General features: G+C 46.4%; 1 protein-coding gene across 13 annotated transcripts in view; it reads left to right on the top strand.

The window, feature by feature from the left end:
* The window catches only part of Cacna1d (calcium voltage-gated channel subunit alpha1 D), a 445956-nt gene that overhangs the window by 328376 nt on the left and 102659 nt on the right, over positions 1–14921 (top strand). For 12 of the 13 annotated variants that reach the window (XR_004116080.1, XM_031361254.1, XM_031361255.1 and 9 more), the window contains one exon: positions 11172–11341. Coding sequence is in view for 11 of the 13 variants with exons in the window: in XM_031361254.1 (XP_031217114.1) it covers positions 11172–11341 (170 nt within the window). In the remaining 2 variants the exon portion in view is untranslated. Of the gene's footprint in view, positions 1–11171; positions 11342–14921 lie in introns of those variants that run through there. The other variant, XM_031361258.1, reaches the window with a different exon arrangement.

The raw sequence follows: 14921 nt of genomic DNA, 5'->3' as shown, positions 1-14921 counted from the left end.
AATACCTTGGGGGCAAAGTCTCTTGGGTCTATGTGCCTCATCTCTGGGGCAACCAGGTCTTGGGGACTTGCACTTAGCATTACAATACACAGCAAAAACCAAACCTCAACACCTTTAAAGTTCTGCTTTAAAATAAATCCTGGTTTAAGTTGTCTACTGGCATCTTTAGAGTCTGCAAGCATTTGGGGCTTTCCAGCCCTTGAGCTTGGGGACTTTTGCATCATCTAAAGGATTCTAATGTAGTGGGAGGCAAACCCCACCTGTCACCTTCTTCCCAGAGAGGCTCCTGTCAAGAATTTCTAACTGGTACTTATGAATAGACTAGCAGACATGCCAGGGAATTACTGCTGGACCTTATCACTTATTGGCAATGATTCAGCATCAGATTTGTACCTAAGAGGGTAATGGGAAGCTGGACTCTAACTGAATGTTGATATATGGACAGAGTTCATAAGGATGGTAAAGAAAGGAAAGTGTTTTCTAGTACCTCACAAGTGGCAAGCAAGAGTTGGTGCCTCAGGCCTGTCAGAGAGCTAGTGTGTGTAAGGATGAGGCTTTCTGGAGCTCCACGCTTGCTGCACAGCAACGGCACAGAAGAGTGGATGTGCCGTGGGGGCCCCTGCTGAAGAAGCACAATCTCTCCTCTGAGCTGTGGATACTGTGCAAGTATTGAATGGTTCTGAACCCCATCTGAACTATAAAACTGAAATAGGGTGAGGAGAACCCTGGAGCATGGCATGGTATTAGGAGTGGGGTATAGAGATGAAGGTACAGACTTGGAACATCCTGTGACCAGTGCCTCTCTGATAAGAAATGAGATCCGTGGGGGTTCAGCCCTCAAGCTGGGGTGGAGCTATGTGAGGCCAGGCATAGAACGGTTACTCATACCCTTGTTAGTATGGCAGCCAGGATTAGATCCAGCCACCAGGCCGTATGCTTCATTCCGTTTGTTCCATTTGACCCTCTGTGCTCCTTTGGTACAGTAAGAGGTCTTTGCCTCTGCTTTAGAGTTGAATAAGGCTCAGAAGATTCATATAGATAAATCAAGACTCAGAGAGGTCCCTCAGTTTCCCTAAAGTGACACAGCTTGAAGAGCGAGGCTCATAATTAAATAGAAACCTGTGACTCTCCAGAGCTCAAGCTGCTCTCTCATTGGCCAGGCGCTCTCTCTGTGCCTGGATAAGTGGTATTCCTGTGGCTTAGCCAGTATCTCCTAAGAGGCTTGATTCTTCATGCTCTGTCAGACTGAGCCTCTTCCCAAGCCTAATTACCCAAAGCAGAGTGAATAGCAGATTGTCTTCTAAGAACTTGGGTTTCCCCGCCACCATGTGCCTCGTAAGTCTATTGTGAACAAGTCCCTGTGGCTCTTAGTCTTTCAAGGACTGCTGACTGGGGAGCACATCTCTGGTCCCTCTCCTCTGCAATATAATACTCTTGCCTGTATTTTTTTTTTTTTACCATTATGCGTTTCGTTGGGGGACTCCTCCTAAGAGGGGTACCTGCCTGGTACTTTCGATGTAGCTCACCAGATGGTTTGCCATTTACACAAACATGGTAGGATTTGAGTTGGAGTTCCTAGATATTTCCTTGGGAACATGTGGATGGGTTAGCCCAGCATTAACCCCCTCTTGGTCTTTGTTGTTCATCTATAATTGGATGCCTTCTCCCCTCTGCCCCCGCACCACTACCCGTGTTGCTTATTTGGCTATTAGTCTGTGGCAAGCTGTGCAACTGGGCCGTTCATGCAATATCCTGTTTTGGTTCATAAAAAAAAGTATGTCCTGAGACAAGTCCCTTTAAATGTGTTTATATGTTACAGAACTGCCACCCTCCCATGTCACTCTTCAGGTACACACTTAGCATGTTTTTTCATTAAAACAACAAGAAACAAAAACTATCTGACAAGTCTATTGAGGTATATATTTTTTAAATAAATAAATTTATTTATTTATTCACTTTACATCCTGATCGCATTCCCCCATCCTCACAGTCCCACTCTCATAGGTTTTTCTCCCTACTCCCTTCCTTCTCACAGAAGGGGAAGCACACCTTGGGTACCACCCCACCCTGGGACATCACTTGCAGCAGGACTAAGCACATCCTCTCCCATTGAGGCCCAACCAGGCAGTCTAGTTAGGAGAAGGGGATCCATAGGTAACAAAGTCAGAGACACACCCCACACACACATTTCATGTGAGGGCACCGACATGAAGACCAAGCTGCACATAGGCTACAAATGTGTAGGGGTCCTAGGTCCAGCCCACGCATGCTCTTTGGTTGGTGGTTCAGTCTCTTAAGACCCCCATGGCCAAAGGTTAGTTGACTCTGTAGGTAGTCTCTCTGGCTTTCTCAAGTCTATCTCCCACCCCTTCCACAAGACTTTTCAAGCACCGCTTGATGTTTGGCTGTGGATCTCTGCATCTGTTTCCATTCACTGCTGGACGAAGCCTCTCAGGAGACAGTCATGTCTTGTGTGCAAGCCAAGCAGAGTATGGTTAATAGTGTTAGGGATTGGCTTTCTTACATGGGGTGGGGCTCAGGTTGGACAAGTCATTGGTTGGCCTTTCCCTCAATCTCTGCTCCATCTTTATCCCTGTGCATCTTGTAGGCAGGACAAATTTTGGGTTAAAGGTTTTGTGGGTGAGTTGATGTCTCCCTCCCTCCATTGGGAGTCCCACCTGTCTATAGGAGGTGGCCACTTTAGTCTCCATATCCCCGCTGATAAGATCTCAGCTACAGTCATCCCCATAGACTCCCCAGAACCTCCCCCATCCCAGGTCTTCAGCTTCTCCCAGAGATGCCCCCATAAATTGCTGGTCTCACTCCCAATCGTCTCTCACCCAGTTCCCTCTCTCCAGCCACTTCCGATTACTATTTTGTTTCCCCTTCTGAGTGAGATTCATGCATCCTCCTTTGGGTCCTCCTCATTACTTAGTTTCTTTAGGGTCTGTAGATTATAGCATGGTTATCCTGTACATTATGGCTAATATGCACTTATAAGTGAGCACATACCATGTGTGTCCTTCTGGGTTTGGGTTATATTTCTTTTTTTCTTTTTTTTCTTTTTTTGGTTTTTCGAGACAGGATTTCTCTGTATAGCCCTGGCTGTCCTGGAACTCACTCTGTAAACCAGGCTGGCCTCGAACTCAGAAATCCGCCTGCCTCTGCCTCCCAAGTGCTGGGATTAAAGGCGTGTGCCACCACCACCCGGCGTTATATTTCTTAAGTAGAAATATTTAAAGGATTCACAAAATACATGCTGATACTAGTTTGACTCATCTGGTCCCGTGATGGCTTTCATTCAGAGAAAGCCATGTCTAACAGGGAGCTTGTGTTGTTGAAGGGTGTTTAAAAACACCTCTTAAAACTTGCCATTAAAAGTCCTTAACTTTTAGCATGAATCCTACAGAGATTCTCATCAGCTCTCTAGAAAAAATTTTCCCAGCATTTGGATGTCTTTGGTAGCTATGGAGACTAACGCTTTGGAGAGAGAGTTCTTACATCTTTAAAAAAGAAAATGTAGTAAATGCAGTTCATGTTTTTCTCTAAGATGTCTGAGATACTTTGCTGCCTTGTCTATGTATTTTAAACTTAACTAGGATTCTTACTTCACATTTTTAATGATGTTGTGGGGTATAGCTTCAGATGATGGAAAGTTATGTGGGCACTTGTATCCAGATCATCCAACACAGAGTCCCAGCATCCACATCTCTGATATCAATGTCATCAAATTAATATCTTTACTTACAGAAACACCTACTTATTGATCTGATTCTTATTGACTGGCCAAGTCTTGTGATAAGATCCAGCCCCTCCTTTATAGAGTTTACAGGCTGGTGTGTGTGTGAAAAAGTGTTAAATAACCAACTTCATCACTGTGAAATGAGTTCTACAAATTCAGGATTCTAACCCAGGGGATTCACAGGATGTCAGAGAAATGGCCCCACATCTTCTCTAGCCCAGGACATGATCTCAAAAACATTCCTGTGAGACCTGCCACTATGGAACACTGAGGTGTGAGGGAAGTGAGTGATTTTAGGATGACTGGAGATCATTTCAAGGAAGCAAGGGTTAGAAATGAGGCAGGACAGCTAGGACATTAGCACACACACTGTTTTAACCCAGTGCACTGACTAGGGCAGTCATGGGAAGTCCCTGAGCTCTTCCAGTTACACTTATGCTGACTCCAGGGTTTTCTGTACAGCAGTTAATGTAACCTAGTCACCAAGAGCAGTAGGCGCCTGCTTCCAAAATGGTTTGTCCTCCCCGAAGACGGAAACGGTTTCCCATTTAAAACATCTTCACAGACTGTTATGTCAGTGAAAGCGTGAAAGACTTGAAGAGGAGAGGTCATTTCGAGATAAGCTCACACCACACACCACAGGAAAACCCTAGAAAACATGGTGCCATGAAGCACCAAAGCCCTCTATTCATCATGGTTTAATTCAGTCAGGATTCCTCAAAGGTCAGCTATGCTTTCTTGTTAGCCCCCTCCTCCACATAGGTACTCTGTATACCTGGCCCTCTGTTTTCACTGGTTCTTTTGGCAGGGCAGAATTCCCTACCCACTTGTTGACATTCCGTGCCTCATAGTGGCCAGCGAAGTGCCCTGTTACAGTAAGCTTTAGGCCCCTCCACTGATGCCATCTACACAGGAGCAGTTCCCCTGGAAGAGGGAGGGGTCCTGAGCCCCCTGCCCTGTCCTGATCTATTCACCAGATGCAGAGAGATGGTGGTGTTGAAGGTTATAGGATTCTCGTGGTGACTGGCTTCTCAAGGTGAAGGAGCTCATGGAGTAAGCACAATTCTTCTGATGAACTTTGACCAGAGCGAGTATGATTGATAAGATTCCTTTGCCTTCTGTGGAACATCACATATCCCTGCTAACTCTTTACACAAGTGTTTTCTTGAACAAAGCCTGAACCTTTATGCTCTCCAAAATGTTAGTTGCAGGTGCAAGAATATTCTTTGAATGCCTTAACTTACCCTCTCCTTCCATCCCTCCTTTCCCATGGTGGCCTTTCAAGAGAATGAGCACCAGCTCTTCCCATCCACCCACCCTGTCACTCCTTCCTAAAGGCAAGGAATATTTGAGTGGCAGGTGGCAGGTGGAGCATCCCCTGGCCCTAGGAGGAAAGGTCTATAGTGGGTGAATGATCATAATGGTGTGTCCAACCTAATGGATAAGCATAAACAAGGCAGAGGTGACAGTGACCTCAGGGTGAGGGTGTTTGTGTCAGCAATGATAAGTCCCTTGGGCCCTTCTTCAAATTATAGTGTAAGAAAATGGAGGCCTTAGAAACTGGTATTTTTACCACATTCCTATCAGTGCTAAAGCTAGCCCATCATCTGTGTTTACAGAATGCCCTGGCCTCTCCACCATCTTTTTCTCCCTGCTTTGTTCAATGCTTCGCACATGACATACAAAAAGCCAAGTTAGTAGTGACTTTCCTATTTCTGTAGTTCCTATTGCCTATGAGGATACCATGCAGAGCCAGGGCTAGGTTGCGCTTCTGTAAACCCAGCATGCCTAAGTTAAAGGCCAGTCTGAGCTTCATAGCAAAACTCTGTATTAATGTTCTGCCCTACAAAAAGGAAGTGATTTACATCTCTTCGTTTAGAATTTGGTGGTCTTTCCAGACTGCCTCAAACTCTTTCCCTTTATGCTGGGGTTTACACCTAGGACCTGGGTATCCTAGGCAGGTGGCCTACCATTGACTATATAGGTGGTCACCTATATGTCTGCCCTTCTGACCTATTTTGATTCTCGTCCCTCCAAGTACCTTCTCCCTGCCTTTGTTCCCCTATGTGTCCATGGTGAACTACTGAGGAGTGGCATTCAGCAGCTAGATGGGCTTGTGTGCCTGGCCTCACAGAGCCTCAGTACCCATACAAAGGGTACAGCCATCCCTCCCTCACAGTAAGCATGCATCAGTGAGGATGCCAAAGCCTGTTGAAGGAATCTCTCTAAGGGAGTGGGGGAGAGGGGGAGACAGGAACATACCTGGGTCTTAGTTCTCAACAACAAAGTGCCTCCATGACTCCAAGACTTACAGACCCTGTTAGAAGTGGGAACTAGGGATTGCTCACCACAAATATAGCATCTGCCATGGCAGATGAGATGTACACAGACTGGGCAATCTAAGGCTCACAGTAGTTCTATTGGGCCGTGAGGGGATTTCTTGTTGAGTGATAGCTTCTTAAAGAGGAAACAAAATGGATGGCTTTCTAACCACCCAGCCATGAAAAATCCACCGCATGAGGCCTGTGGTGTTCACACAGGGAATGGCAGGCTGCCGGTGGAGGCTGCTCCAGATGGCACGTCTGGGCTTGGACACATGATCCCAGTAGTCTAAGGCTTTCTTTCCTGTAGAGATGTATTTTGGTGCATGTGTTTATACTTAGCTTTCTTTCATTCCTGTTTGAAGTGGACATTCTAGGAGAAAAAGACTAGAAATACCCAAAGAAAATGGACAACAGTCAATCAATTATCATTAGGCATATACCATTCAAACTAGTGGACTGGACTGGGCTGGCAGCAGCATACATTTGCAGTTGATTAGAACAATTACAGGGTCTTTGATGGTTTGGTGGTTTTTTTTTTTTTTTTTCCTGATCAGGGTCTCGTAGTATAGCCCAGGCTGGCCTGGAGCTCACTATGTACTCCAGATTGGCTTTGCACATGAGCAGTCCCATCTCAGTGCTTCCTTATCCAAGGGATGGGATGACATTTGGCCTTTTTATGCCCTTGAGTGAGGAATATTCTGAGAGCTGGAGATGTGGGCACCCAGTGTGCTTATACTAACTAGGGAGACTGCCCTTAGGCCCTTGCAACAGATGGAACTAGGACACATACTATTTGTATTAACTTGCTGCATACATTAAATCCTGACCACAGTTTCCACACTTCCTTCATTCCCCCCACCTCCTCCCTCCCCATCCACTCCTCTTCCACTTTCCTTCAGAAAAGAACAGGCCTCTCAGGGATACCAACCAAACATGGCATATTAAGTTGCAGTAAGATTAGACTCCTCCCCCTCATATTAAGGCTGAACCCAGTAGGAGGACAATGATCCCCAAAGCAGGCAAAAGCATCAGAAACAGTCCCCTCCCTTTTAGGAGTCCCACAAAAACACTCAGCTACACAACTATAACACATATGCAGAGGGCCTAGGTTAGACTCCCTAATGGTCATTTCAGTCTCTATGTGCCCTATGAGACTAGGTTAGTTGATTCTATGGACCATATTCATGTGGTGTCCTTGACCCCTCTGACTCCTACAATCCTTCTTCCCCAAGGATTCCCAATGCTGAATGTTTGGCTGTGGGTCTCTGTATCTGTTTCTCAGTTGCTGGGTGATGTCAGTTGGGTTAGAGTATCATTAGGTGGCAGTTCATTGACTTTTTTTTTTTCCAGTCATGTTTTGTTCTTTTGTGAATCTCTGGGCTATGTGTCGGGCATAGGCATGTGTCTCAAGCTAGACCAGTCTTTGATTGGCCACTTCCACAATTTCTGTGCCACCTTTACCCCAGAATATCATTCTGGAGGGACAAATTGTAAGGTGAAGGTTTTGTGGCTGGGTTGGAAACATATACATTTGTATACATACACATACACACAAACACGCACACACACACACACAGAAGCATGTACTTAGACATCAGCATCTTTTAAATAACTAGACATAGGCCTTTAGAGCAAACTATTTAGACATCCTGAGTTCACAGCTATACCAGTTCCAATTACAGGGTACACTGTAATCTCACACTCACAAGATCACTTGTCTCAACCCCTCAGCCCACTGAGCTTCTGCAAATTCCACGGATCAGAAAAGTCTGGTTCCTCAGAAGATTCCTCCTAGTCCTCTCCAGCCCCACCTTTGCTGTTTTCCACTGTGAGAGCTCCGGCTTCAACATTGCCAAATCCCACCCAACACACACACACACACACACACACACACACACACACACACACACACACACACGAGCGCTCGTGGATGCACACCCACCCAAATCCAGCAAACAATCCTATATAATCAAAGGCATTTCTGTATTTCTTTGCCCCAGTCCTGCCAGGACTGACAGTTGCGTGTCCGTGAGCTGTTTGCATTCACCTCGACCCTCCTCCTTCAGGATGGTTCTGATGTTTATCAGCAGCACAAGCAGATGAACTTGTTTTGATCAACTTCCAATGTGCGAGCAGTTTTGTTCCACTCTATAGTTGATTTGTTTTTAAAAATCTGTAATGTAAAGAACATCTCATTCCAAAAGTCAAAACTGTACATAGTGATTCACTTGGGAAAAACACTCCATCCTTTATTACTTCTTCCCCCTCATTCCTGTCCATTGTTTTCTTCTGTTTTTAAGTGCATGTGAAGAGAAGGCAGGAAAGATGGTTGTATGCCTCTGTGCATACGCAGGTAATGTGTGTACATGAACAGACAATGCCATTACCTCTCTAAAAATCTCCAATCTCCATCTTTTTTTTTTTCAGCCAAGGTCTCTTGTTGGACCTGGAGCTTGCCATTTTGGCTAGTTAGTAAGTCTCTAGAATCCATTCGTCTCCGCTACCCCAGCACTGTGATTATAGGCTTATAACCACACATGCCTGGCTTTCCTCCTCGAATGCTTGCCATCCACACTTGGGACCTCATTCAAGCACTTGACCCACCAACCTCTGTCCTCAGACTTCCAACCTTGTGCTCTGCTCTTTCAGATGCATCAGATAGAAGCATGTCTGTTTCCCTATGTCTCCTCCTCCTTCATGGGCAAAGGGCAACAATGTATTACATGCACATTTTTTTTTTTTTTGTACAAACGCTGTTATATTTTCTCTTGTTCACACACCACAAAATTCTGGAACCAGACTAGTGGGCTCCTGGAATGTAACTGTTTTCAGACTTTCCAGTAACTACCAAAGATCTTATCATTTCTACCAGTAACTTTATTCAAATAAACATTTGCAATAGAGACTATCATTTAGCTTCTTGATAATGAACACCTTAGAAGATGATGGAATTCTATTTAAAATGGAGTAACCCTTTTTGTCATCCCCTGAGGACCCCAGATGCAGTAGACTGGAAGTGAGACCAGAGACAGGAGGTGTTGGTGGTGGGAAACCTTGCTTTCTTATGAATAGAGAATGGTACAGGTATTAGCAGAATTATTCTGAGAAGTTGTCATCACAGAAGGGTTTTATACATGCCTGCTTAACTGTACTCCACCACAATGGGCAAGAAGTCCAAGAGGCAGGTCTATAGTTCTAGTGTAAACCAGTAAATATGATGGTAAAGTAAAATTTTACTTTCTGACATTCCTAGCTGCACAGGGAACATTTAGCTAACTCCTGTCATTATTTTTTAAAGAACTTGGATCACATATGAATCCAGAAGAACATTGTTAGTAGGTAACAATCTACATTTAGTGTGGTAAGACCAGAAACAAGACATGACAAAGGTCTGTCCCAGGGTCCTTTTTGGTAAATAATGGAATTGAAGGCCTATTTGATCTTTATGTTTAAGAAAACATTGTCTCATGCAGCTTCCCATGGGTATTTTTCATGCAAGTCTTCTGGGTTTTGCTTAAGGATATGGCTCTGGATTGAGTTTAACTCTTGGAGTTGCGGCAGACTTTGAGAATGTCCTAGACTGAGCTGTGCATTGCTTACTCTTTTGGAAGCTCTGCTGGTCTAGAAACCTCATCTGTCCTCTGCATCTGGTTGTGTTAGTAGCAGGGTGTAGCTCTCCAAGTCTCTCTTGCATTATCTCTAAGAGTGCTTTGGGCCAGAGGTCAAGAGGATATGTCCTGTTAACCCTATGACCCTATCCCACTCCATCTTGTATGCTATGCCTGGAACCTCTCACAAATTTGCCTCTCAGTCCTCTTCAGAGGGCAAAATGGAGATATTATGGCCCTACCATAGCCAAGGATAGTCCTAGGGTCTGAATGGTGAAGAGAATTGGGGGCAGTGAGTGGGAGCCTTTCTTGAGAGCAGAGAGAAACACCTGGGCAAAGATTGCAGGTTTGCTGGATGCTTAGGTGCCCATTCAGCCAAAGGCCTGGAGTTGAGGGAGGGGCATGAGGAAAGAGAGTATGGAGTTGTCTTGATGAAAGCAGCTCGTCTCCCTTTGCCAGAGTTAGTGAGGTCACGAAAGGGGGCGGTACTAGCTTTGAATTGGCTAGCAGGTGGGTGGGAAACTGAAGTAGCTATGTCAGAGTGTTGGGGTCAGTGTACAAAACCCTCTCTGACTGTGACCGCAGCACTGCAGTAGCTGTGTTGGAGTGCTGGGGTCTGTGTACAGAACCCTCTTTGCCTGTAACTGCATCTGCCTCATAGCAGCTTTCATTGTGTGCCCCAGACCCATAATTCACATAGCTTGGCTCCTGTTAACAGTTAACAGTTGGACATGCAGATGGTCCTTGTATGTAAAAACTGGACAGTCGGGCACCTGACTCTCAGACTTGCTTGAGCAGGTGTGGGGTTTTGTGTATGTGTATAGATACAGGGTTATGGGGTTGCAGTCAAGGGAGGCAGAGAAGACAGCAAACAGTTGGGGATACTTGTGTATCTGCCAAAACCTTCCCAGGGCAGGTGTTCCTATAAACGGGCAGAGGGATGCTCTGCCTCTCTACCTCTGTGGGCGGGGCAGGCTGGGAGAGATTGTGGCCAGAGGCAAAGATTAAGACAAACAGGGGTATTTTCCCAGTACTGGAGGTCCTGCCTCAGAAGGGAGACCCTGGCTATAAGATAGGTTCATTGGATCCCTGCCCACAGCTCTGGGTGTTCTCTCTGACCTTAGCTTGTATCACTTGGTACCCTTCCTTGTGAAGTGGGTGGCCAGGTATCAAAGTGAGTGGACAGAGTTGGAAACAAAAAGCCCACCATGACAGCCCAGGATGCTTTAGGTCTGGGCTTCTCTATATGAGTACTGAGGGGAGTATACTTTCTAATAAATCATGCATGTATGTCAGTGTGGTCTCTGCAACTCCGATGCCCACACTGCTGCTTTAGGGGGGGATACTGTCTTCTGTTCTGTGCACGTGTGTGGCTCCGCAGCTGTGCTCCTGTCATTGTACTCAAAACTGTGCGTCCTACTGTAAGACCACTGCACAGCAGGGCACAGGACCTCACGGATATCCTAACAGGTCCTTTGTTCTCTTTGCCTCTCTCAGAGAATTCTCAAAGGAAAGAGAGAAGGCTAAAGCACGTGGAGATTTCCAGAAGCTTCGGGAGAAGCAGCAGCTAGAAGAGGATCTCAAGGGCTATTTGGACTGGATCACCCAGGCAGAAGACATAGACCCTGAGAATGAAGAGGAGGGCGGCGAGGAAGGCAAACGAAACAGTAGGTGCTGCCCTTCCTTCTCTTGAGCAGACAGACCTGCTGTGTGATTGAGGTGCTGCGGTGTGCCCCAATGCCCTGGGCCTCTACCCCTGGGCTGTGAGTAAAATACACCTTCCCAGTTTCTCCCTCCTGCCTGCCTGTTCATGTCACAGAGAGAATAGTGCATCTGTGCACACTCTGGGTCTCGACCTGAGGCATGGGGTTTAGGGTCATATGTGAGATGGCTTTTTAATTGAGGAGGGCCATCATTTGCATTGTGGACCTTGGGAACTCAGTAAGCCCATTTCTCTGTGGGCCGAGGGTAGAAGAAGATACACCTCAACTGAGCGCTATGTGGCCGGCATGTGGTCTCCCTCCCCTCTGTGAGTAGTAGTTCACCCGCACAAGGATTTAAGGAGCAGGGTCTCTTCCACCTCTGTGCTATGCGGAGTGGCCCCTTCCAGTGTTCTCCACACTAAGCCAAGTGCTGAGGCCATCAGGCTGGGACGAAGCAGCTGATTGTGGTAGGTGGTTGTTAAGAGGCCTGGCAGTGAGTCAGTGCTTGCTGCTTTGCAGCCCACCTGCCTGGGCTCCACACTGTGACATCAGGCACCCTTAAGTGCTTTCTGCAGGAGGCAAGGCCCAATAATCAGTCAACCACTGGAATTAATTGCTTGTGCCGATCACAGAGTCTCTCTAACCATACACTTTCCCCACAGATATGCTCTTAGTCATCCTGGGAGCGGTTGGGCCTTGGGTAAGGGTAGGAATTGAAATCTAATGGTGCATTTGACTACAATGCTTCTGGTTTGTTTCCATTCTGGAAGAGTTGATAGCAAAGGCAGAGAACACCTTTCAAGAACCATGTCCCTCAAAAGGCCTGGAAAACCAAGGCTGGTCCTACCACGTAGAAGATATTGAGTAAGCCCTTGCTAAGCAGAGCCCTTGGGAGTCATGGTTGCTTCTTCTTTAGACACATTCACAAATGAACACAGCCAGCACTTGAGGTCACACAAAGGACAGTGGATACCTCAGGAGCTGTGATGAAGATCTAGGACAGGTGGAGTCATGTGGCATGGTCTGGAAGGTTGGTGTCTATGGAAGAGCAGTTGAGTATAAGGTAAAAGCTTCCCTACTGGGACTACCATGAGCGAGCAAAGGCCATGTTCCGGGACTCTGTTGGGTTGAGCACAGTAGGTTTGAAGAGCAGCATGAGCCACTGTGGGCAGATCAGAAGAGGCAGGCTTGTGCCTCTTCTGGGAGCAGAACACAGAGAAGCTAAACAGACCCAGGGTCGAGGGACTCAGTACGAGTGGTCATGGTGTCCCTTCTAGTCTGGGACTCTATCTCAGCTGCCCCGGGGACAGTATTTCGAGCTGTGGTGTGTCTTTGCCATTGCCTGTAAGGTTGGTTGGTGTGCTGCTGAGGCCTCTTCAGGTTGTAGTCTCTTGCCTGTCTGTCACTGCTCACTGCATGAGAGAGGGGCCAAGGCCTCAGTGTGTGAGGACACAGTGACACAGTGGAGGGCTTTCTGGAGCAGGACGGGGTATCTGTGTCTGTCACACAAGATGAGGGTTGATGAGTGGGTGAAGGTATGACGCCTGCATTTGCTGATGTGCGTGCTGTGATCAGGCAGAGGGGACTAGGCACAGCTTCCAGAGGGAACAAGCACACCTGAACCCCTAAGGCCTGTATAGAACTTGTGTAGCTTATTGTAGCTGATCACACTCTTTAGGCCCAGCTGCCAGTGCCTGTCTTAGATTGCTTTCTATTGATGTGATAAAATGCCATGGCAAGAAAGCAACTTGGGAGGGAAAGGGTTTATTTCAGCTGACTGCTTATAGTCCATCCAAGAGGGAAGTCAGGGCAGAGGAACCTAGAGGCCATAAGTGAAGCCCAGGACATGGGGAATAATGATTGCTCCTTCCTTCTGCTTTGCTCAGCTTGTTTTCTTATAGACCCCAGGACCACGTGTCCAGGGATGGTGGTGCCGTCCATTGTGGGCGGGACCCTTCCACGTCAATTATCAGTTAAGAAAATGCCTCCAAAAGGGGTCTGATTGTTCTGGCAGCATGTGTATAGTAGAGAATTGCAAATTCGATCATCAATAGGAGGAGAGGACCTCAGCCCTGTGAAGGTTCTGTGCCCCAGTGTAGGGGAATGCCAGGGCCAATAAGTAGGAAATGGTGGGGTGGCAGGCATGGGGAGGAGGAAGGCAACAGGGGTTTGTTTTTGTTGGTTTTGTTTGTTTCTTTGTTTTTTGGAGGGGAACCTGGGAAAGGAGAAATTTACATGTAAATAAAGAAAATATCTAATAAAAAATAAATAAATAAAATAAAATAAAATAAATAAAAAAATTTAAAAAAAGAAAATGCCTCCCAAGACTTGCCCATCGGCCAGACTGATGGAGACAATTCCTCAGCTGAGTCTCTCTCTTCCCAGGTGACTCCAGCTTGTGTCAAGTTGACAAAAACTAGCCAGTACAGAGCATTATCTAGCCTTTTCTTCATTTGCAGCGTCAACCTGTGGAAGCCCAGTTTCACCCTCATAAGCTTAAAACAGTGTGCAATGTTTAATCTAGAGAAATGATAATCTCCTGTTCTCAACCATGCACTCCTTTTCTGGTTTTAATGTGCCACACAGATGGCCTCCTGCATGACATTGGCTTGCCTCGTCCTTATTGATCCACAACTAGATATAGACAGTACTCAGTCTCTTAGGCCACTACTGTCCATTGAGGTAGAGGATTTTATCTTCATTTTTTAGTGGCCTGTGCTATGAAGCATAGTTTTTCCCAGACTTGATGTCTTCTGATAGTCCTAATGGGATCAGTTTTATGTGAGGGTTAGCCTCACCTGTGTCCTGCCACTTTCTGTAAAGAACATGACTATGAGATGACCAATTTCTGAAGCTGGCACTGTATTGACAGACCAACGGGCTACTCTTAGAGGCCAGAAGGTCACAGTGATTGATGCTGGACTGCAGGAGTGGGCATGCAAGGCAGGCTTTGTGGAGCTCCACTTCTGGTTTCTTGGGCTTGCTGTCAGGGATCCAGTATGAAATCAGGCACTTGGGGAAGTGCTCACATTATCTGCTCTCTGGTCTACAAGTCACAGCTGAGTGTCCAACCCTGACTGTACCTTACAATCTACCCAAGGGCCTCATAACTTTCACTCCCTGGCTCAGAGGCCATGGCAGGAGACCTCTGTTTGTGTGCTCCTGGGAGCTAGTCTCATGGAGCTCTAGCCAGGAACCTCTGAGTCTTGACCTGTGTCCGTGGCTGAATCTCTCACTGGTCTAAGGATTGTCTGGAGGGCCCTATCCTAGGTATCTGATGCTGATGATAGAGAAGTCTCCTGTGAGCATCCTTGGACTATTTAAGCTATCCGTGGTGTAAATTTGCTATTAGAAAGCTGCTGCACCACAATTAATTGAATAGACAAAGTTATCTCAGAAGGGGGCTCCTGAGCATTTGGGGAATTTTCAAGGAAAATTTATTTAACTTTTCTCTGAGCTTCAAATTTCTTTAAGAAACCCTGCCAAGTCTGTGCTGCTGGTGGTGGTGGTGGTGGTGGTGGTGGTGGTGGTGGTGGTGGTGGTG

The sequence above is a fragment of the Mastomys coucha genome, unplaced genomic scaffold (genome assembly GCF_008632895.1).
Source record: "Mastomys coucha isolate ucsf_1 unplaced genomic scaffold, UCSF_Mcou_1 pScaffold9, whole genome shotgun sequence".
NCBI classification, from domain to species: Eukaryota; Metazoa; Chordata; class Mammalia; order Rodentia; family Muridae; genus Mastomys; species Mastomys coucha.
The sequence above is the reverse complement of the archived record's forward strand: the minus strand, read 5'-3'. Positions and strand labels throughout refer to the sequence as shown.